The sequence below is a fragment of the Trachypithecus francoisi genome, unplaced genomic scaffold, assembly GCF_009764315.1.
Source record: "Trachypithecus francoisi isolate TF-2019V2 unplaced genomic scaffold, Tfra_2.0 Lachesis_group0, whole genome shotgun sequence".
Lineage (NCBI taxonomy): Eukaryota > Metazoa > Chordata > Mammalia > Primates > Cercopithecidae > Trachypithecus > Trachypithecus francoisi.
The window spans coordinates 58444613-58468603 of record NW_022681453.1 but is presented as its reverse complement, the minus strand read 5'-3'; the positions used below and the strand labels follow the sequence as shown (position 1 = coordinate 58468603).

General features: G+C 51.9%; 1 protein-coding gene across 3 annotated transcripts in view; it reads right to left on the bottom strand.

Annotated features, from left to right (window-relative positions):
* The window catches only part of SLC6A6 (solute carrier family 6 member 6), an 87938-nt gene that overhangs the window by 21037 nt on the left and 42910 nt on the right, over nt 1-23991 (bottom strand). For all 3 annotated transcript variants that reach the window (XM_033210802.1, XM_033210801.1, XM_033210800.1), the window contains 6 exons: nt 22949-23083; nt 20699-20933; nt 10520-10652; nt 1911-2045; nt 623-726; nt 364-488 (listed from right to left, as the gene is read on the bottom strand). In XM_033210802.1, coding sequence (XP_033066693.1) covers nt 364-488; nt 623-726; nt 1911-2045; nt 10520-10652; nt 20699-20933; nt 22949-23083 — 867 coding nt within the window. The remainder of the gene's footprint in view (nt 1-363; nt 489-622; nt 727-1910; nt 2046-10519; nt 10653-20698; nt 20934-22948; nt 23084-23991) is intronic.

The following is a 23991-nucleotide window of genomic DNA, read 5'->3' as shown; positions in this document are numbered from 1 at the left end:
TGATGGAATGCCGATTGGTGGCTGACTTGGGCCTGAGTTAGGAAAGTGGTTTCTGTTGTGGAAACCAGGAGTTTGCTGGGGAAGGACGGGAGGCGGGAAGACCACGCTAAGGTAGCTAAAAATTCCCCAACTTAACCACCCCCCATGCTTTTGCCACCCCTCAGGCCAAATTGCAATAAAAATGTTTAAAATTTGGCTTTTGTACTCTTTGATATTTGGGGGACATCTTGGTGGGGGGGGTCCATTTTAGAAACCAGGCTCGTCCCCCCTCAAAGCCCCCTGGGGTCTGGCTTCATGCCTGCAGTACTCGGCTTACACACTAGGTGGCAGTGCCCACCACCACTGCCACCAATACCACCGTACCTGACTCAGCCACATCAGCAATGTCCACCCCTTGCTCTTGTGCCATGAAGCCCAGGATGGAAAAAATTGCGAAGCCAGACACAAAACTGGTACCACTGTTCAGGCATCCCAGCAGCATACAGTCCCTAAGTTACACATATGTCAGGGAGCAAGTTAATTCACAACACAAGGAAGCCACGCTCCCTACTTCTCTTTTTCTTTAAACATCATCATCATCATCATTTCTAAAGTCCACCAGGCCCGCCGGCGCAACACTTGCCTGTACGAGTTGTACTTGTACTTATTGTAGCTCCCCAGTGAGGTCATAGCCCCCAGGCAGATGGCGTAAGAGAAGAATATCTGAGTCCCAGCGTCAATCCACACCTATGAGGGGAAGGGAGGTGGCAAGGAGGGAGAGGAGGGCTGTTAGAGCTGGCTTCCTGGAGGAGGCAGCGAGGGTTATGTCCACTCGGCGATGGGCTGGTGACGGGACCTTGCACATGCAAATGGAACATTTATGCTAGAATCCAAGGTGACTTTCACGGCAATACTGAGCTGCAAGAAGCCCAGAAATCAAACACCCCACCTCCCAGCTACCTAGCATCAGGGTTAAGAGGCTTCAGAAGCAGATGGATCTGGATTCCAACCCTGGAATGACAGTGGACAAGTATCACTCCTGCAGCCTCGGTTTGCACATCTATAAAATGGGCTCCATTGCCCTACCCCATAGAGCTATTTCCCAGGTTCAAAGAGTGGCGATCCAGCCCAGTGCCAGTTACACGGCAAGCCCGTAAGTCAAGGTTGCTGCCACCACCATTATTGTTACTGTTTGCAGACCCTCAAGTTAGAATGCGGAAGGAGGTCCCAAGGGACTACGCAGCCAAAGCTGCTCTCCAGAATCTTCACCAGGCAGCTCCAGAGGGTCAGGCAGCCACCTTCCCAGCTGTCCTCTGAGGCCGGCCAACCCCTCTCCCACCTGTGCCCTGTCCAGGGGGAAGGGCGGTGGGGAAGGAGAGCACAGGCCCTTGGGAAGCAACCGGAAGGCCCTGGGGATTCAGGTCCTCAAACAAACCCAGAAAATCTCCCAGGGATTCTGCTACCTCCCTGAGGTCACAAGGCTGAGTGCCAGAAGGTGGGCTTTTGGTATCTGCCCCTCGACCCTCCAAGGCCATCGCCTGCAGCGCTCCAGGCCCCGGCTCTCCCATCCCCAGGATGCAGCAGCCCTTGTGGCTGCAGTGGGCAGAAGCTGGGTCCAAGGGGAGATTTGCTCATCAGAAGATTTCTCCTCCTTACCTGGTGCAGGGTCTAAAGCAGCCTCTCTAAGTGGCCAGCCTCAGACGTCCTTGACATGAAAACAGATGCACACAGCTACAAAGGTCCCTCAGCACCGGGGACAGGTACACCCACCACAGGCCCAGTGGAAAAGTACCGGGGGGCGGTGGCCCAGTTAGACCTGTGCACCGAAGAACCACGGAAGATGTGCTGCCAGCGGCCTCTGCCCCTGCCCTGTCCTGTGCTGGCCCAGCCCTGGGTGGGAGGGAGGACATTGTGTCCCAGCTCCGCAGTACCTGTGGGTCCTCGAGGCGGGTGATGTCGGGATACAGATAGAACTTGATGCCTGCGCCCGCGCCCGGCAGCGTCAGCCCTCGGACCAGCAGCACCAGGAGCATGGCGAATGGAAAAGTGGCTGTGAAGTAGACGACCTGCGAGGGAGAGAGGGATTCAGGGGGCCATGGGCATCACTTGCTGCTGCTAAGTCTGAGTGTTCTCTCAGAGAGGCAGAGGGGAGCACTGGTCAGGATCAGGGGTTCTGGAGCCAAGTTTGCTGTCTCACTTGCTGTGCGGTCTTTGGCACATTGCTTAACCACTCTGGGACTCAGCTGCCTCATCTGTAATCTGGGTGTATACAGGTACCTACCTCACAGATTTCTTTTCTTTTCTTTTTTTTTTTTTTTAATTTGAGACGGAGCCTCGCTCTGTCACCCAGGCTGCAGTGCAATGGCACGATCTTGGCTCACTGCAACCTCCGCCTCCCGGGTTCAAGTGATTCTCCTGGCTCAACCTCTCAAGTAGTTGGGATTACAGGTGCCCGCCACCATGCCCAGCTAATTTTGTATTTTTAGTAGAGATGGGATTTTACCGGGTTGGCCAGGCTGGTCTCAAACTCCTGGCCTCAAATGATCCACTTGCCTCAACCTCCCAAAGTGCTGGGATTATAGGCATGAGCCACTGCACTGGCCCACCTCACAGATTTACTGAGATTAAATGAAAAACATCCTATAAACAGTTTGTCCCAGGCACCATCTAAGCACAAAATACAGTGGTGGATAAGACAGAAAACAAATCCCTGCCTTTGTGGAACTGACATTCCAGGGTGTAGAGGTGGAAAATGCAAAATCAGAGAGTTAGCTATCAAGTGCACGTTTAGAAGGCTCAGCCCATTGGTTGCCAACCATGGCATGTGCCGATGACATGCAGGTCATATTAGTTAACAACTAACCACAATGTTGGTATGATTCCTATGGTTAGGGATCAGATAAGCATGGATTCAAATCCCAGCTCTGTCCCCTCATTTGCTGTGTGATCTTAGGCACATTGCTTAACCTCTCTGGACCTGTTTCCTCATGAGTAGAATTCAGGTAAGAGTAATAGAAGCCCCTCACCAAGGGGTGAAGTGAGGATTCGGTGGGATGATGCTTGTAACACTGCCACTCAGTAGGTGCTCTAGAAAGGGGGCCTGTTGTTGACACTGATTTTGCTGGAAGGATGGGACCTTCAGGGAAGAAAATGAGGCCTCTCAAAGGCCCTTAACTGGGAACGGGAAAGGCTCCCTACTTCACTGGGCCTCTGGGAGACCCATGGCCTTCCCTGGGTCACACTGCATGTTCCAGACAGGCCAAGATCAGGTGTGAGGTAGGGACTAGAAATGATGTGGCTATCTCCTCCCAAGGACCTTCTCTCTTCCTGTCCTGCAAGCACTGTTTGTGGCATCAGTTCTCATGGATGGATTTTCCCATCTTATTCAACACAAGGAGTTTCCAGACAGGGTTTATGCCTGGGAGGAGCTCAAAGGTGCCTGGCTGAATGGACGGTGAGATCCTAGCGTTTCAGGCCGGGCACTGGCTGAGTAGAAACATCCCAGGCACAAGCCCACTTCACCCTCACCACGCCCCCCAGGACAGTGGTTTACAGTGGAGAAACTGAGGCTGGGTGGGCTTTAAGGACTTGCCCAGGACATCAACGGAGTCCAGGATTTGAACCCAGAGCCTGTGGAGGGCTAACCTCTGAGCAGAAAGGCATGAAGTATTTTACTTCGACATGCAGAAAGCTCATGGTGGCCACCTCGAAACACTGAGACTGGCTGGCAGAGCCCTGGGCCACATCTGGGGATCGGGGACCTGGGAGGAACCACTGCACGGTCAATGCGCCCATTTTACAGGAGAGGAAATTGAGATGTCGAGAAAAGGAGGAATGTGCCCATGGAGTTGAGGGTGCAGTGCCAGGGCACTGCTGGGGCCCAGGTATGTAACAAACACTGACAGATAGTGACAGAGCCCAAAACCTCACCTAGATGGCACCAGGACCCTCGACAGAGCACATTCTTGTGGCCATGATCCCTTTGAGTAGAAACAATGAGAAAGGGACTTCAGAAAAGGGCAAAAAGGAAGCTTTCAGGGCCTGCTTAGCTCAGCTGCCCTCAGCCCAATAACCCCCAGGCAGTGTTTATTGAGCACTTACTGTATACCTAGCACTGTTCCAAATGCTGTGACGTCTATTCTCACTGGCTCCTGCCCTAACCCTCTGAGGTAAGTTTTATTACTATCTCCATTTTGCAACAAGAAAACTGAGGCCCAGAGAGAGTCCATCACTTGCCCAGGGTCACATGGCCTTAAGCAGCAAAACGGGGACCTGCCCCACAGCCCACACATAGGAGACTGGCAAAAAGCCTCCCACAATTGGCAGTTTACTGACTCTCCCCAAGAGCAGAGGGCAGCCAGGAGGGAGGCCCGCAGGTCTGAATCCAAGCTTAGAGGCTGGCTTGCCATGAGACCTCCAGGAAGCCGCTGTCCCCTCTAGACTCTGTTTCCCCACCTGGAAGTAAAGGGTTGGGACTGCAGGAGCTCTGAGGTTGCCTCCTACTCTGCCACTCTAGGTCGAGGGGTAGAGAGGCTGTGGGTCAGCTGGGGAGCCACCTCTACCAGGGGTTGTATGCTGCCTCTGCCACCCCTTGCTAGTGACCTGGGTGGGCCTCAGCTTCCCTATCTGTCCACTGAGGATATGGGAACGCTGACCTTGCTTACTAGCCCCTGGCCTGCTGTAAGCACTCAAGAAGCCTCCTTGGCCAGCACTGTCAGGATGGCCCTCCAACACTGAGAGGGTGGGCCCTACTCCTGCCTCTGCCCCCAGGCGTCCTTTGTTCCTCCAGGCCTCAGTTTCTCCAGCCACCGTCATCTCTTCTCCCTGAGGCCAGGAGCCCACATGATTTCCCAAGGATGGGAAGGCAGACGTGGAGGGCTGGGGCACATCAGGAAGCCACAGAAGGGGGAAGAAGTGAAAAAAGAAAACCAGCCTGCCTCTCCCTTCCTGAGGACAGGCGGCCAGGCGGCCAGGCGCCCCAACCAGTTCCCACCTCTGGGGCCCTTTGTGGGCCACACCCGGGCTGGCGAACAATAGCTGCTGACAGCAGCCCTGCAGGGGTCTCCAGAGGCGGCCACTTCAAAGCCAGCCAGGCCTCCACTGGGCCAAAGCCTCTGTGGCCAGAGGGCTTTGTGTCAGGGACGGGTGTGGGGGTGGCTTTTCTTGTTTTCCCGTAGTTAGTTTATTTAACAAGCACTTACGCAGTGCAGATTTTGTACGGGGCACTCAGCTAAGAGCTTCATGAGTTTCAACTAATTTAATCCTCAGACAACTGAGAAGAGCCAGGCACCAGCCTCACCTGCATTTTCTAGATGAGGAGACTGCCCAGAGAGGTGGGGGCACCTGCCTGGAATCACAGAGTTAGTGGTGGCGGATGCGGGATGGATCCAGGCCAGCTGGTGTCAGGTCCCCACACCTTTGGGATGTGTGTCATTGTTCCTCCCCAAATCCTGGTCACACCACCTCAGCCATGTGAAGGGAAAGTAAAATCTCAGGACCCCAAACTCACTATGCAGAAGGAAAAAGTTAAGCTTGGGAACTGAGTCTCACACACACACACACACACACACACACACACACACTACCGGCCTGCCTTCTGTTCTTCAGCAGAGAGCTGTGAGATACAGGCCACCCCAGGCAGCCTCCCTCACCCTGACAATGTAAACTCACAGCTTATCTTCACAGGTACGGGACAAAGCGACAAGAAATTAGCCATCTGCCCACACGTCCAGGCATGTGTCTCCTTCCTCCATCGTGTGTGCACCCTACCCTATGGAAAATGTGTGTGTCCTCTACCCTATGGAAAATGCAGATTTGCTGAGAGACACCATGCATAACTACCTGAATTACCTATTCCTCTGTCCCCTCCTGCTGTTTCCCCTTACATTTTTTTTTTTTGAGACATGGTCTCTGTTGCCCACGCTAGAGTGCAATGGCGCAATCAAAGCTCACTGCAGTCTCAACTTCCCGGGCCTAAGAGATCCTCCTACCTCAGCCTCCTGAGTAGCTGGGACTACAGGTACGCACCACCATGCCCAGCTAATATTTGTACATTTTAGTAGAGACAGGGTTTCGCCATGTTGACCAGGTTGGTCTTGAACTCCTGAACTTAAGCAATCTGTCTTCCTCTGTCCCCCAAGTGCTGGGATTACAGGTGTGAGCTACTTCTCTGGGCCTCCCCTTTATATACTGAGGTTCTCAAAACCCTCTTTGGAAAAAGTGCAGGCCACAGACCCGACTGTGGCTCGTGTCTCTTTTTCCTGGGCGCATCTTCAAACTGGGCAAAATAAACCTCTAAGCTGATTGAGCCCCCTGACTCAGATAGGTTTTGGTTTACAGCAGCAGGTTTGAAAGCCACTCTTGCTTTGCAGAATCTGATGCTCCGAGGACAAGCCCCTGAGAGCCATGCTTTCAACTTTTCCGTGGCTTCCCCGGGATCCCCAAGGGAGAGGCTAGTGCCAGCCGCTGCCAGGGGCCTCCAGTGGTGGCCCAGCAGGCCTTGCCATGGGACATGGTATTTTTCCACTCTTGCTGGTGAACCTTCGTGGCTCCTCTGAGCCCTAGACCCAAAAGCCCTGTGGCCCAGTTGTCCGGGAAAACTTGCAAGGACAACTTTTCTCCATCCCCTCTGGGCAGTAGGAAAGAGGGTGGCTGAGCAGCAGGGGGAGCCAGGCATCTTTCGGAGGTAAGGTCTGGGCAGCAGCAGCAGGGGGAGCTGGGCATCCTTTGGGAGGTAAGGGTCTGGGCAGCGGGGCTTGCCATTGATCCCAGAGATCCTAGGCAGGCCCCGAGGGTCCTCAGCGCCCGGGCTGCTGGTGAGGGGCTTCACTAACTCATTTCACAAAAGGGGAAGGTGAGGCTGAGAAAGTGAAAGGGCCTTGTCCAAAGTCATGCAGTTTGGGGGACCCAGAGCTAAAAGGATGTGGCTCTGACTTCGCCTGCTTTGCTTTTAACCAGGCAAAAAAGAGCTGTTCCAGAGGCCAACAGCGAAGAGCCCCAGCCTCAGTGAACATCCGTGCTCACTCCAGGGCCTCCTCTCCATGCATCTGCAGGGCTTGCACTTCCTATGTGCGTGTCTGGATCTCTGCCCCCTTCCCAGACCCCACTCTGTGACAGCAGGGACATGCCTGGCACATGCCCTACTTACTGCATCCTCAGGCTGGCACGGGGGTGGGCATAGGAGGTGGAAGAGTGTGGGGCACCCATGTCGGGAGTGGGGCTACCTGGGTCCAAATCCCCGCAGAGCCACTGACAAGCTGTGTGATGCTGGGCAAGGTAATAAGCCTCTCTGAACCTGAGTTTCCCCATCTGTAAAATGGGACTAATAACCACACATACTTCAAAACATGAGGAGGATTCAATGAGCTACCCAGCAGCACTGAGAATGCTACCCGGCACTCACGGGCTACTGCGCTTTCGCCACCATTATCACCATTTGTTGAATGGACTAATGGCAGCCTAGTTTTGAACCCCTGGAATAGTGAAAATTACAAAAAAGGAAACTGCAACCTAGAGAGGCAAAGTGATTTGAACTCAGATCCTGAGCCTTTCAGGCTGGGGCTCTCCCTCCATTACCCTCCTACTCCTCCTTGCTGGACTAGACACGAGAGCAGGGCCTTGGCAGGATGAGGTCCGTCTGCTGCCCGTGGGCCCAGCCCCCACGTCAGCCACAAACCTGGTCTGTGGCCAGGGCTGGAAGCCATGGCCAGCGAGCAGTCAGCCTCTCAGCCATGGGGCTTGAGGAAGTCCACAGAGCCTGACTGTGTTTGTCTTGGCTTCTCTGGCCTGGCCCAGGCTCTGCTATTGTTCTGGGAATCACGCCCACCCCTGGGAGGCCTAGAACTACCCCACGAAGGAGGTTGTTGCTAAGGATGACATGGGAGGACCCCGGGAAGGTCAAGTCTTTGCTCAGCCACAGCTGCAGCCTGGTACCCTCTCTTCTGGCTTTGACACTACTCTCCTGTGTTCTGCATTATGGCTCAAAAGTTGCTCACTGTCCCTGGCAGACATCAGCCTCCTCCATCAGACTGGGTGCTCCCCAAGGGTCTGGGTCAAACACACCTCAGGGCCTTTGCACAGGCTGTCCCTTCTACCTGGAGATTTTCCCCTCCATATACTCACCTGGTTCAGCCCTTCACTTCCTTCACATCCTTGCCTAGAGTCACTTTCTTGGTAGACCTTGCCTGGCCACCCTATTTAAAATTGCTCCCAACACTCCCCATTCTCCTCTGTTTAACCTTTTCCCATAGCTCGCATCCCCATTTGACTCCTATACATTTTTCGCATTCATCTTGTTACAACCTGACTCTTCCTGCCAGGCCATCAGCTCCTGGAGCACAGGAATTTTTGTCTGTTTTGTGAACCACTGCATGTCCCCCAGTGCTGTTTCTACAAAGCACCTGGCACATGGTAGAGGCTCAAAAAATACTAGTGCATAAGTAAGTGATGATGTCTCCAGCACTGCTGAGGACCAGTGCTCACAGAAACTTCCTCACTTCTGTGTGAGGAAAGTGAGGCAGAGTGAAGAAGGGTATGGTGGCGTGCGCCCGTGGTCCCAGCTACTCAAGAGGCTGAGGTGGGAGGATGGTTTGAGGATGGCTTGAGCCCAGAAAGTGAGCTGAGATCAAGCCACTGCATTTCAGCCTGGGCAACAGAGGCAGACCCTGCCTCAAATTAAAAAAAAAAAAAAAAAGAAGAAAATTAGCATTTACAGAACCGTCTGTGCCAAGCATTGTGCCAGGTGTTTAACACACCTCATTTTAACCCTTACTATCACTTATTTTATAGAGGAGGAAACTGAGGCTCAGAGAGGAGGAAGTGACCTTGGATAAGTCACTTGACCTCCCAAAGCCTGAGTTTTCTCATTGTTTAAAGAAAGGAATAAAATGGTGTGTTTGTAAGATGGAGCACCGGGGTAGCACAGTGAGGGTGCTCTCCAAGGAGGTGCAGGAAATACCCATGTCCCCTGCTCCTGCCTGTTCCGGGCAGGACCGTGCTCACTGGTGTGCAGGGGCAGGTGTCCAAGGCCTGGACTGCTTCCTTTCCACCCCGGGCTTCAGGATGGCAGGGTGGTTCTGCCCCAAGAAACAAGCAGAGAGCACTGTGTGTGTTGGAGAGGGGTGCACAGGATCACCATCATTCTACCTCTTGCAACCCTGGAGTCCCAGGTCTTGCAAGGGTAAGTGACTGGAGTAATTACTTGGATCTCTACAAATCTGGGATTTCGCCTCTTTGGGGGCTCTTTATCCAGGCAGAGCACATTCCTCAACCCTCAGTTCCACTTTGTGGCTGGGGCAGCTAAGGTCACTGCCCACAGCTCCACCTGGAACGCTACCTTAAGACACTCCTTTGACTTTTGGGGTTTTTTTGATCTTAAAGAGATGTTCCCTTTTTTGGGATGTGAGTCACGGGGGAAAGCGTTGAGAGGGCACCATCTAAAGGCAGATGAGCAAATGCCTTTGTTCTTGATAGCTTAGGGCCCTGGGTTCAGGCTTACACCTGTGATCGCAACAGACCCCTGCACCAGCCTTTGGCATCAGCACAGCCATGACAACAGCCAGTGTCTAGGTTATTAGGGAACAGTTCGGCTCTAGTTAGTAACAGGTAATGTTTCAGTTATTGGTTAACATTTTCACTATTGCTAATCTATCAGTTATACCTCAACTCTTAAAATTACAAGCTATTGCTAATCTATCAGTTATACCTAAAACCTTAAAATTACAAGCTAACATTTTACATGTGTTAATCACTAACATCCTAGTCACTATGTGACATATTAATCAGCAGCAAACACTCCAGTTATGAATAATACTTTGGTTAACAGCTAACATCTTGGCCATGAGTGGATGATTTAATAATCAGCTAACACTTTCCTGAACAACGAACACTGGAGGTGCCGACTGAAATGTTAGTTATAAGATAACTCCGTTAATCTGATTTAGCAGCTAAAATCTAAGCCAGTGCCTCTCAATCCATAAAGTGCATTTGGATTATCTGGGGGTAATGTTACAACACAGTCTGAGTTTGTAGGTTTGGGGCAGGCCCACGAAGCTCCCCGCAATGCTAATGGGAATGCTTGTGGCCCCCTCTGCAAAGCGAGGGTCCATGCTGTGGCTAATGGCTCTTACTACGGTTGCTGGCTAACCTCCTGTTACCAGCTAACCTATTTATTAGAAGTCCAACACTAGTTATCTACTACCATCTGCATTGACTGCCAATACCTTGAGATGAGAAAGGTGTGGTGGGTGGGGCTAGCTTGTGTAGGCTCCAGAGAGCCTGACTCTTCAGTATTCAGGAATTCTGTGAGCTGGTCTTTAAACCGTCAGCAGCTTGAAAGCAGATATGGTGGGAGCACTGACACCATGAAACAGACAAACACTACACACCTGGGTTTTACTTTTTTCCAGAGGGCGGCTTATCAGTACACCACCACCGGCCACCTCCCTCCTGGGGCGTGGCTAATTGCAGGCAGGAAGTGGGGGAGAGGGCCAGCCTGGCACAGCTCTCCAGGAGTCAGGGGAGGGACAGAAGTCCAACTTACCTTCCCAGTGGACCTGACGCCCTTCCAGATGCAGAAGAAACACACTAGCCAGACTAAAAGAAGGCAGAGAGCGAGGTCCCATTTCAGAGAGCCTGGGTGGTCGATTCCAGGGGACAAGCTCAGCACGTTGCGCCTTGAAGCAAACACAGAGCCAGAAGTCAGTAAGGGGCCCGGCCCCGGGGTAGAGGGAGCCAAGGCCCAGACATTAACAGGCTGGGGGTCAAATCCCATCTGAGGTGCTGCATTTACATGTCACCTCACCTTTCCAAACCCAGGAATCCCCATTTGTCTTGAGACAGAGTTGTTGCAAAGAAAAGGATGGACTCAGACTCCAGATTCAGGCAAAACCAGGTTCAACTCAGTCTGGCCTCAGGCAAGTTAAGGAACCCCTGAGCCTCAGTTTCCTTATCTGTGAAATGGGCACTGATTTTCTGCTGGGACTTCAGCAGAACCTTCTTCAGTGCGCCAAACACTAGGTTCAATTCTCAGCTCTACTGTTCGTTCCGTCACTGACAGAAGGAAGTTAGCCAACTTTCCCAGACCTCCGGCTCCTCATCTATAAAATGTTGCCCTCCCCCAACATTCTCCCTTATTATTTTATTCACCCCTGTGTAACCTGGATCTCTCCCTAAAATGTAAGTCACACAAGATCCTAAATTCAGGGTCCGGGATGCAGCTAGCACTTGATAAACCTTTGCAGATGTAACTGTGGGGTTCTGATGCCCAGGGAAGCTTCAGGCACACGGCCAGCACCTAAGCAGCGCTGGTTTCCCCCCCTGGCCTGCCAGGGTTTTGAGGGTCTCAGAGAGAGGCAGGTAAACGGTTTGAAGGATAACTGGCACCGGACAGCCACCGACCCTGCCCAGGATGACACAGCAGAGCATGGGTCTTTGGAGTCCAGACCTAAGCTTCCCGCCAATCCAAGCTGATTCCTGCTGTCTGCTAAATAGGCACACAAGCACCTACTCACAGACATTCTTGTGGACAACAGCACCTGAAAGCAGGCCAGGGCGGTGCAGGGTACTGACAGCCCAGGCCATGAAACTTGATGCCAGAAGTGGCATCCATGGTCCCAGAGCTCTGGCTGCTGCAACAGTGATCGAGGACAGCTACACTGAGCATAGGGACATCGGCCCTGCCCACTGGGCCTCCCAGGTTACCTGTCCAGCACAGGCTGCTGGCCACACCACACTCCAGGGTGTTTGCGAACCCCTGGAAGAAGCTGAGTTTCCTTCTAATGGGAGTCAGCTCCCTGCCTGAAGGTCACACTCCCATGCAGGAGGGGCAGGGAGTGAAGTGTGACTCTTTGCCTCAGTTTCCCCTTTTCTAAAATGGGAATAACAGCTCCCACCCAGGATGCTCTTGGGAAAGCATTCTGGAACATCCCAAGCTTTCAGCCAGTCTGTGGGATTACCCCCACAGTCAGGGCTCTGGTTCTCACAACACACACTGGGCTAGACCTTTTATCATTTTTTTTTTTTCTAGAGAAGCTTCAACGTAAGGACTTTGAATAAATCCAATATTCCCCTTCTCAACTGGCATTCAAGTAAGGCCTTTCTTTAGTTCACTGCTGTGTTCCCAGCACCTAGAACAGCACCTGGCCCACTGGAGGAGCTCAATAAAGACGTGTTGAGTGAATAAGTGAATGAGCGGACTCAACTGGGAGGACAGCAAGTTCACATGTCACTGTAGGACCAATCTGTGAAATATTCCCACTAACAGCCATAAGAAGGGACAGCTTTTCTTTGGCCTTTTCTTGCTGGTCACAGTGACATCAATGGGCTCCCCCGGCACCTGATAATGTCATTCTGATAATGCTGACGGACTAAATAAAAGTCACCAGCAACCAACTGCTTTCCAAGGCCTTTTCAGTTTATCTCATCTGATCCAAGGAGTAGAGGCCATTCACCCCATTTTACAGATGGGGAAAATCAAGGCTTGGAGGGTCCACTTGCCCATGGTCACAGAGCCAGCAGGTGACACAGAGCTGCCACCCCAAGCCCACTCCTGTGTGATTCCAAAACCAGTGCTCTCTCTACTCCACTACACTGTTGATGTGATTTTAAGAGAAAACAGAGCCTAAATTTTAAAAACAATCTCTTCAGTCCCCTACTATATGCTGGGATCACCTGGCACCTTGGGGCAGGTGGCATCTCTATAGGGCAGGCTGGCAGCCAAACGCATCCCAGCTGGGGCCCTGCCAAGCATGTGGATCTGGCGCCTGCTATGGCTTTAAAACAAAAAGCCTTTCCTCATTCTGCAGGGCTCAGCACCTTCAATGAAAGCCAGGGCAGGCTGGGCAGTGGCCCAAGACTTCCTTGTGAATGGGCAGCACCAGGACAGGAGGAAGAGCACCTTTCCACCGTCTCCCAGGCCCTCCAGGTGCACTCTCCTCGGTCTCCATGAAGCCTCCCTGAGGTTCTAGAAGACTCACTGTAGAGCCCCTGTCTGTCTTCCGCTGTCCTGTCCCACGCTGGGGAAATGTCTGTCTTGCCCACCAGACCCTGAACATCCCAAGGACAAGGGCTTTATATGCTGATGAGATGTCCAGCCACAAGACAGCCTTTCCTTTGATTCTTCAGGACGAGCTGGCTGAGAAGCTTAATACCCTGGAGCCCCGATTGTGACCATACCCAGCCTGTGGCCAGCTGACCCAACAGCATCTGCCTTTCTCCCACCACCATGCTGGGCAAACCAGTGGTGCCCAATACTGATGGGAGGCTGCCACACTGGCTTGCTCGGGGCAGCTGACCAGCTATGCAGTCTACAACAAAGAAAATGAGTCCCCCGCCTGCTTCTCCATTGCTGGTGGTAGTCCCTTTGCAGGATTCATGGTGGCATCCAGGGATGTTTGCTTTGACCAGGCAATTCCATTCCCAGGATTATCTTCTATAGTTACACCTGCATGGGTGGCCAGAGACACCGTACCCACCCCAAGCAGTGCTGTCTATAGAGTGAAAGGTTGGAAACGACTCAAATGTCCATTAAGAGGAGCTTGTAAACTGTGAAGCAGGCACACACTGGAACACAATGCTCGGTGTAAAACAATGGGAAAGTTCTGCGTCCTACTAAGGAGCTAGGTCCTGGAGACAAAATGCAGGAAGGGAAGCAAGGTGAAGAACAGTGCATGAGACATGCTCCCTACTGTGTAAAGAAGGAGGGAGACAGAGACACATTTGTACTTGAATACACACATACTATTTTTGGCAGGACACACAAGAAGCTGGTGGCAGTTGCTGCCTGTGTGGGGGAGGGGGATGCACTTTGCAATGTATTTTTGCACTACTTCAATGTTTTTAATGTGCACATATCACCTTTATAAAAGTTATTTTAAATTCTTGAAAAGCTTTATAACGGGCCATGTGAATGTACCAGGACTGAAAGCAATGTATCTCATCAATCAGGATTTGTCACAACACAGCCTGACACAGGCTCAGGGCCAGAGCAACTGACATTCTTTCCAAAGATATCTTGGGCAGCCATGCCGGCTGAATCTCGGGCGGGCCCCTCCACAGTCCCTTCCGTGTCTGACTTCCAGAGTCTTCCCAGCCAGAAAGCAGTCGATCAGGATCCCGCCAATCCCTACCCAGTGGTGAGGGCGTGCTCAGTAAACTGTAGAGTGCCATGCCGGGGGAACGCCATGGTGCACTGCCACTCACCTGTGCCTCCTAAGTACCCCAGGAGGAAGCTGTACAGGCTCCCTACAGTGTTAACACAGCTGTCTGTCTCTGCCCCTGTCCAGGCCCCTGACACCCCCAGGATGATTTCCAGCAGCCTCTTCATCCTCCCTCCACTCCTGCCCCCACAAGTCAGAGGGAATCTATTAATACCTATGGCAGGCCACATCCCTCCTCTGCTCCACATCCTCCTGAGGCTCCCACTCCGCAGCCAATACAGCTCGCCTGACCTTGCCATTCAGACTCAGACACTTTTAAGAATGAGTGGGTGCCAATTAGTAATCACACAGGTCAACAGGTGTAAAGGGGAAGTGTTCTGGGTAGGCTGGGGGTGCGGGCACTCAAACCCTACCCTCATCCCCCAGACTGCACCATCACTTCCTCCTCCTTCAGCCACCCTAACTGCTGTCTGGGACATTCTCTGAACAGGTCAAACGCGATCCTGCCTTAAGGCCTTGGACCTAACTGCTTCTCTCGGTCACTTGTTCCAAAGCTCCCTCGTCCCTTTCCTTTAGGTCTCTGCTCAAAGGCAATATCCCCAGGACAGCTGTTCCTGGCCACCCTCTGTAAAAAGTATCCCTGGTCACTCTTCTTCCCCTGCCCAGGGCCTGTTTCTGATCACTTATTGCTTTTATACTATAATATTATATATGCTATCTATTTAATGTCTGTCTGTCCCATTAAAATGTCAGTCCCAAGAAGGCAGGGTCTATGTCTGTCTTGATCACTGAACAGTGCTTGGCATGTAATAGGTGTTCAGCCGACATTAGTTGAATAAATTAATTATACGCATTTGGTTGATGGGAAACTGAGGCTCAGACAGGTTCAGGAATGCACCCGAAATCACTTAGATAGAAATCAACCCTGGATCTGGTTCCTTTTTTCTGATGCCACCCTGGGGACCAGCCACCTCATGTGCTGGGCCTGGTGCTGGCCTTGGCAAGGGCCCCAGCATCCCCAGCTTCCTCATGTCTCTCATGCAGAGGGAGGAGACTCCGAGGTAAGCTGCATTCTTGTCCAAGAATAGTAATGATTCACTCCAGGGTGGGATCCAAAAAAGAATTGCCTGGACGTCTGTTTTGAGTCGGCCGCCCTGCTGCCGTCCAGCCGGCACTCAGAGATGTAAATACGTCCTCCAAGCAGGCCAAATCGTTTCCTTTTGACTGCAGGCCAGCCATTTATTGGCCATGGTTCTCCCCTGGAGACTGGCAGAGGCAACAATTATAAAAAGGCCCGTCCGCCCAGAGCATGGGGCCGTGTAGCCTTTCTCCACCGCCTCCTCCTTCCGACAGCTGCAGGGGAAGATTGGCTGAGCAGGCCTTGTTTGCAAATATGACTCATTTCTTTGATTCTAATAAAGTCTAATGATACGTGCGAGCTCCCAGGGGGCTCTGGAGGAGCCTAGGAGGAAGGCACGGCTCCAGCCTGATGGAGGGCATCTGGCCAGGTCTGGCCCTGCCTGTCCTCCAGGGCAACCTTGGGACAGAGGTGACCCCAGACAGCAAGGAGCAGCAGGGGGACAAAAGCTCTGCTTCCCCATCCCAGAGCAACTCGGCGCTCAATTATAAAGCCAGCCTGAAATGACTGTCTCTGGGGCCCCGGTGGTTTCTCATGAGGATCTGGGAAAGTGCAGCTCACTGGCTCCTACTGAGAATGATGGCTTAGCACTGCACACAGGGTGGGCATAGGGGTTCAGGCTGAGAGAAGACCCCACAAGTAACCTGGGAGTGGGGAGACACACACGTGGCACAATGTGACCTGTGACCATGGACTTGGGCTCCCAGGCCTGGCCTGGGCTCTGGGCTGGTGGCTGGTAGGGACACGGACAAAAGGTTAGCTGGAGGCAGGATGCAGTGCTGAATGCCAGGGCTGGAAGCTTTGCTCCTTCCAGCTGCGTGTGTGACCTCGGGCAGGGCACTGCCATTCTTGCATCGTCAGTGTCCCATGGCCCCCTGCAAAGTGCATCCCTGGTCTTAGCTCCATAACGCTCAAGCCAGGCTGTGAGTCATTGGGACCACGCTACTTCTGTTTACAGAGAAGTGAAGAGGGCGTGGAGAGGTGAGGTCACTGCCTTAAGGTCGTGCAGCTGGGATGTGTGGGAGCCAGAGTTGGGCTGTGTCTCTCCTGACAAGGAAAGGGGAATGTCACCCATTGCTGCTCTGCTTTCTCCTCTGTGAAAACAGAGGGAGGAGGGGCTGTGGCAGGGAGGGTCAATAGGGACCTTCCCTGCCCAGAAGCCAGGAGATAGCTCCGCTCCCCTGGTGCCTCGTACCCCTGACTTCCAGAGACTCCTGAGCACCTGCCAGCAGCACCTGCTGAAGGAAAGGACGGGCCAGGGACCTACGCATCTGACGCATGTAAGAGAAGTGAAAGGAAGCAATGGCTAAGGCTGGGCTGTAGCTTGAGGGCCACCAAGACCAACCTTCGAGGGTATCCTCGCTGCTCTGCCGCCCAACTGGCTCCCAGACAGCAACGCGCAAACATCTCCGACAAGATTCACTTGAGAGAAACCTCAGAGCCAGACGCTGCAGGGTTGGTGGCTATCTTCAGGGGGATTCAGATAAGTTTCACCCCAAAGGGAACCCAGACCTGCTGAAGGCTGAGGCCTCTGAGGCCCCATATACATCCAGCCTCTCTTTCCCACCAGTGTGTTCCCTAAGGAATCACAAAAATCACATTCAATTCAGTCACACCACCTCCCTTCTCATATACCTTCCATGGTTTCTCCTCCAAGAGAACGAAGTTCAAATGTACCCGCCTAACATCCAAGGCTTTGACCCTTCTCCCTGGCCCTACCTGTCCCTCACCCGTGCATCCTATGCTCTAGCCGAACCATCCCAAATACTTATGCGCTTTCAGCACGCTGACTCTGCATGGGCTGTTCCTCCTACCTAAACTGTCTTGTCACTCTCCTTTTCTGCCTAGTGAGCTTCTACTCATCCATCAAAGCCCAGCTCACATGCTCCTCCATCTGCAGACGGGGAAGTGAGCCAGAGAGAGGCAGTGATTTGCTGCTCCACACAGGTGAATGCAGACATGGAACTAACGAGGAGATTCAGCACCCAGTGGGCACTTGCTGCGTTGAAATAGTCTCAGTCCTTTCTGTCAGGGTGAGATCATAGCATGGGAAAAGCCATGAGAGGGTTCTGAGCTGCAAAATAACAGGCTGGATTCAGAATTGGTTACGGAGGTGCAAGGATAAGGCACAGAGAGATCCAAGAGGCCAGTGCTGGTGTCCAGGAGAGTGATGGGGGTCCCAAGGGGGTGACAGTGCGTTGCGACAGTGCTCAGATTCTAGGTATACTCTGAAGGGGGAGCCAAGAGGATGTGTGAATTGGATGTGGGATTTGAGGTAGGAAGAAGAGTTTTGGATGATGCCTAGATATTTCCCCCACTTAGAAAGCCTCTGCAGAGACTGCATGAAATGACAGGGGTAGGTTCCTAGTACTATGCTCACGGGAGTCACCTATTCCCCACTGGTTCTCTTGCCTTTCCACCATTGCATGCCAAGAAAAGAGAAGGCTCTTGAAGGCAGGAGGCCAGGTCTTTCCTGCCCATGGCACCCGGCTCAGGGCTAGAACTGGGCTGTTCCCTGGTGTAGCTCTCTGGCCTCGGCCTGTGCTGTGAAGGCAGGTCACAGGAGGCAGCGCTGATCTTGCCTAAGCCTGCTTTCCAGGCTCTTGCTCCATGGCCCTCAATCTTCCCCAGGGTTCTAGAAAGAGGGCAAGTTATTTGCGAATGTTCAGGTGGTCTCACAAAGCTCTGCTGGAATCTGGGGCTGGGGGTGCAGGGGTAGGAGAGGTGTGAGAGCCGGAGCAGGAGACGAGTACCAAGCTGGCAGCCAGGGCTCTTTGGACAGAGCAAATCTATCTGGATCATGCAGAAGCTTGGGAAGGTGGCTGCAGAACCAGATACTCTCCAAAGATAAATACTGTCTCAGTGTCTTCCAGGCCAGAAAATGGAGCTGGGGTGCTCAGAACGAAGATTCTGTAAGGCAAGGGTCCCAGAATACCCCTGAGGGCCCAGTCCCTCTGGAAGGTGTGAGTGAGAACTGGCCACCCTGAGGACCTCACATTGCTCCCATGTGTTCCTTCTCTAAGGCCCCTGGGTCCCAGACAACAGTGAGACAAGCAGAGTCCAGAAGAGGATGGCCCCTTTACAATAGGGGGTGATTATTTAAGTTCATAACACTTAAAGAAACTGCCCTGAGGGTAGTTTTATGCACTATGAGGGCACCTGATAAATAATAAGGGATTCTGGCCAGGCACGGTGGCTCACGCCTGTAATCCCAGCACTTTGGGAGGCTGAGGCAGGCGGATCATGAGGTCAAGAGATTGAGACCATCCTGGCCAACATGGTGAAACCCCATCTCTACTAAAAATACAAAAATTAGCCAGACATGGTGGCGCATTCCTGTAATCCCAGCTACTCAGGAGGCTGACACAGGAGAATCACTTGAACCAGGGAGTCAAAGTTTGCAGTGAGCCGAGGTCACGCCACTGCACTCCAGCCTGGCAACAGAGCGAGACTCTGTCTCAAAAACAAAATAATAGTAATAATAATAATAATAATAATGGATTCTAAGGGTTGGTCACCCAGGATCTCATGCAGTCAGGGTCATCCTACAACCTTGGGAGGGCAGCACTGTCATCTCCCCAGGTGCAGGTGAGGATACCATGGCCCAGAGAGTGGGACACACCTGCCTAAGCTAGAAGTGGCAGAGTGAGGGTTCAAACACAGGCAGGCCAGTCAATGTCTGAGGCAAGGAGGTCCCAGCAAACGCCCTAGTAACTGGCTGAGTGCCAGTGTCCAGGAGTAGGGCAGGCCCGGTTTTCAGGCTACGCCAAGAACAGCAGAGAAAGGACAAGGCTGTGCCTTGGACCCCATTCAAGTGAGAAAAAGGAAGTGCCAGCCTTTCTTTGTCTGTGAACTCAGCTCCCCAGGGGGCGGGGAACTGAGGGGCAATGATTGTGCTTCCAATGTCCCTTTTGTTTGTAAGTGGAAAATATACAAACAAGAGGAACCCCCAGTGACAGCGGGCCTAAGGACCTGCCCTGAGCATACACTGAAGGCCTGGAGCAGTAACAGTGACATAGACCGCCCAAGTAAGGATTCTACACCAGTGAGGGCAACCGAGCCCTTCTTTGCCAAGGATGTCCCAGCCCCAACCCCAAAGCATGGCTGGGCCCAGTCGGCAGGCCGCTCCCTCTTCTCTGGACCATTCCTGGGCCAGCTCCTAAGAGGTGGGTAGACAACTTGAAAATGGCAAAACTACACACAAAAGACAGGGACTGTCATCTCGTGATGGTTCAGAACCACCATCTTCCTTAACAGCACCCCTGCCCTGACTCACAACCTTCACGCAAGGCCTCATCTCACTTATTTCCAGAGTCAAGGGGTTGCACTTGAGTGCTAAGCTCCAAGGCTGGCTTACGAAGAAGAGGGAAATGATGCACTAGCCTATTTTTGATCAGCCTCTAAGCACTATGTTAGAAGACTTTCTCCACACATCAGCTCACTCAAGAGTTCCCCAGAATCAGGACTCCACATCCTGCCTTTCTAATGTTTGTCCTCTGTATCCTCCCTGTAGTTACTGACTACCGTTTTTCACTCCTCTCGTGAAGAGACAGAATTTATTTCCTCCACCTCTTGAATCTGGGTTTGTCTTATGGCTTTCTTTGGCCAAGGGGACGTGAACAAAAATGATACAGACAGAGGCTTGAAAAGCACTTGGGTTTCGGGACTGACCGTTTCTTGTTCCTAGAGTGCTTGCTTAGTGGCTGGTGACAAGCCCAGACTAGCCTTCTGGGTGATGAAACCACACGGACCAGTTGCCCCTCCCACCTCAGCCACCAGCTAGCCAAACCCCAGAAAAGCTACCCGGAGGACCTACAGTTGCCTGCAGACACATGAAGGAGCCCAAGACTGGAAGAACTGCCCAGCCAAGCTCAGCTCAAACTGACAACAAGCAGAACAATCAAGAGCTAAATAAATGGTTGTTGTTTAAAGCCGCCAAGTTTGGGGATGGCTGTTATGTAGCAAAAGCTAACTGATGCGTCTTTTTCACTCTACCTACTTACTCACTTTTCACTTAACTACTTCAGCTTCATATATGCATCTTTCTCTGTGCAATAACAGAGAATATATTTTTTCTAAAATACATTAAGAAAACTGTGTCATTTTTAGACAATATAAGTATGTATACCTGCCTCACAGGGATCCCATCAGGGTAGTTATGAGTCATTCTTTTTATCTAACAGGTAAAGAAACTGAGGCTCAGAAAGGAGGAGTGACTTGCCTCAGGTCAAACAGCCAGTAAGTGGCAGAACTGGGATTCCAGGTCTGTCTATGGTCCAAAGCATAAATTTCTCTCCAGATCTGCACCCTCCTTCCAATCCCCTAAAGACAGTGGCTCCTGCATCCCAGGGGAGGAGATAAGGAAGTGGGCCATCCTCTCTGCCCCACCCATGTCCTCCTTGTTGCTTCAATGAGGTGGCCTTACTCCCAGAACTCGATGACAGGGGAGGTGAAGTTGGTGGAGCTGATGGTGATCCAGACACTCTTGTTCTTGCGCATGGTGTCCTCCATGCAGTGAGGTGTGTTCCAGCTGTGGTTGCAGTGTGCCCATGGCAGCTCCTTCTGGAAGGACTGGAACAGGTAGTATGTGGCCCAGGCCAGGATGACGATGTAGTAGACATTCAGGAGGGACACAATTACAATGGAGGCATAGCCGATACCTGCAGGTTGGGCAAATGAGATGAGTAAACATCACAAGGGAGGCCAGACCCACCATGGCCACATACTCAACTGGAAGGCCATGGTATCCCCAGGCCCCAGGCCACAAGAGGCCCTTCAACAGTGACCACCAAATATTTATAGGGTGAATGGATGGCTCGGGGAATGGAAAGGTGAAACAATAGATGGTTAGATAAATGGGATGGATGGCAGGGGGTGGGGGGATAAAACAATGAATGGATGGCTAGATGGATAGACAAACGGATGGATGAAAAGATAGATAATAAAGAGGATGGTTGATTGGATGGTTGGATGTTTGGATGGATGGATGGATGTATAGCTGAATGGATGAGACAAATAGATGGATGAATGAACAGATGAACAGTTGAATGATTGAATGAATGGCCAGATGAATAGATAAATAGCTACATTGATGAGTGTTGGATTGATGGATAGATACTCATTTGTTGCGTAATCAGTTTGTTAGATGGATGTATGGATAGTGGTTGGTTAGAAGGTTGAGTAGATTAATGGAAGGATGAATAGATGGGTAGATGAATGGAAAATGGATGGATAGTCTAATTACTGAGTGGTTTAATGGAAGAAAGGCTTAAGGATAAATGGATTTATGTGGATGACCAAATAAAGAGACTCACATATGTTCCCATCTCTGCCAATTAAATCATAACAGGGATTATTTTGTATGCATACTAAGTACTAAACATGGGACTAATGAAGCCACCATTCATTTGATGCTGACTGTGTACAAAGCACTTCTATGTGGCTATGTCATTTTGTCTTCATAGCAACCCTGTGAAGTAAGCATACAACTATATTTCTATTTCACAGATGAGAAAATTGAAGTACAAAGTGACCTTCTCAAAGTCACAAAACCATCAAGGGGAGTTAATGGGACCTGAACCCAGACAGAAAGCCTCCTGAACCTCAATGCTTATCTGCTGCACTCTACTGCCAAGCAGCTACAGGCTTCTCTTTTTTTCTTGTTTAGATTCAGGGGGTACAGGTGCAGGTTTGTGACAGGAGTATATTGCATGAAACTGAGGTTTGCACTTCCATCGATTCCCGTCACCCAAATAGTGAACATAGTATGCAATAGGTAGTTTCTCAGCCCTTGTTCCCCACCCCTTTTGGAGTCCCCAGTGTCTATTGCTCCCATCTTTTTTTTTTTTTTTTTTTGAGACGGAGTCTCGCTCTGTCGCCCAGGCTGGAGTGCAGTGGCCGGATCTCAGCTCACTGCAAGCTCCGCCTCCCAGGTTTACGCCATTCTCCTGCCTCAACCTCCCGAGTAGCTGGGACTACAGCGCCCGCCACCTCGCCCGGCTAGTTTTTTGTATTTTTTAGTAGAGACGGGGTTTCACCGTGTTAGCCAGGATGGTCTCGATCTCCTGACCTCGTGATCCGCCCGTCTCGGCCTCCCAAAGTGCTGGGATTACAGGCTTGAGCCACCGCGCCCGGCCGCTCCCATCTTTATGTCCCTGTATACCCAAGGTTGAGTTTCCACTTATAAGCAAGAATACGTGGTATTTGATTTTCTGTTTCTGCATCAGTCACTTAGGATAACAACCTTCAGCTGTATCCATGTTGCTGCAAAGGCCATATTGCTATTCTTTACGTCTGCATAGTCTTCCATGGTATATATGCACCACATTTTCTTTATCCAGTCCACCACTGATGGGCACCTAGGCTGATTCCATGTCTTTGCTACTGTGAACAGAGCAGCTGCAGGCTTCTCTATGCAACAACCTAGGGAAGTGGGCATGCTGGGCCTGACTGAGTAGCTACTGCATGCTAGGCACTTGCCACATTTCCTTTCCCCATACTCCCAGGCAGCAGCATCTGCATTACACTGGTACTGTACTGGCTGCTATCTTCTGTCAGGCACAGAGCTAAGTGATGTGCATGAGGATCCAATGGACCTGGCAGACAATAAGTGCTCAATAAAAATGTGTGGAACTGATGAGCACCAGGCCCCAAGTGGCCTCTGTCCCATACTCACCAGAGAACAAGGGGCAGATCTTTTCCCAGCAGGTGATGCCCCCTTCAGAGGTATACTGGCCTATGATGATCTCCAAGAAAAACACAGGCAGGCCGCTCCCAAACAGGAAAATAAAATACGGTATGAGAAACGCACCTACAGAGAGCAGAATGGGCAACGGTGAGACTGTGGCCATGGCAGTGCTGATGCAGAAGGCTCCCAAGCCCTCCCAGTGAATGGAACCAGAGAGAATGCATGAGGGGCATGAGGCTCAAGGCCAAACTCTTAGACCTGGTGGGAAATGCTCCAGGCCCTGCCCACCTGGCCAGCTGGTTTCACCTTTCCATTGTGCCCTCCCTCTCACCATCAAATCTATCAGGGACTTCAAGCCTCGGAACCTTCATGTCAGCTATGCCTACTGCCTGCCTGTCTCCTCCACATCTGTCCCTCTGAACAAGGACTGCTTGGCCTCTAAGACCCACTCAAATGTCGCATCTTTGTTGGGGCCTTCACCTACCCTCCCCAGGCCTGCCCAGGACAGGAGGCAGAGAAGCACCAGCTAGCAAGGGTGCGGTGGTAAGGGGCAGAGGGTAGGCATCTCCGGTGGGGGTGGGACCAAGGGGAAGAATCGGGGGGGCAAAGCATCGGGGCAGGGGATCCTACCTGGTGTCCACTAATGGCTTCAGCGGGTCCATAAACCCTTTGAAACTGTGGGCAACTTGGGTCTAGTGTATGTGCTTTGTTCTGGGGAGCGTCTAGGACACTCATCAGAGTCCCAAAGGGGCCTGAGACCTACAAAAGGTTAAGAAACCAGGCTCTAAGGGAGAATTCCCCAAAAGGTGGTTCTACTAATGTGGGCAGCACAAGGCATGCCCATCTCCGCTGACACACAAGCCTTTGACAGCAAGCAGTCACCAGCAGTGAGCAGTTCCTCCCTATCCAGTTCTCTTCAAGCTCATCATGGCACCAGCAAGAAAGCATCAGCAGGTGCTGCCTGACCTCAACACAACCCCGTCACAGAAGACCTGTCAGAGGGTTCCTGCTCAGAGCCTTCAGCAGGCAAA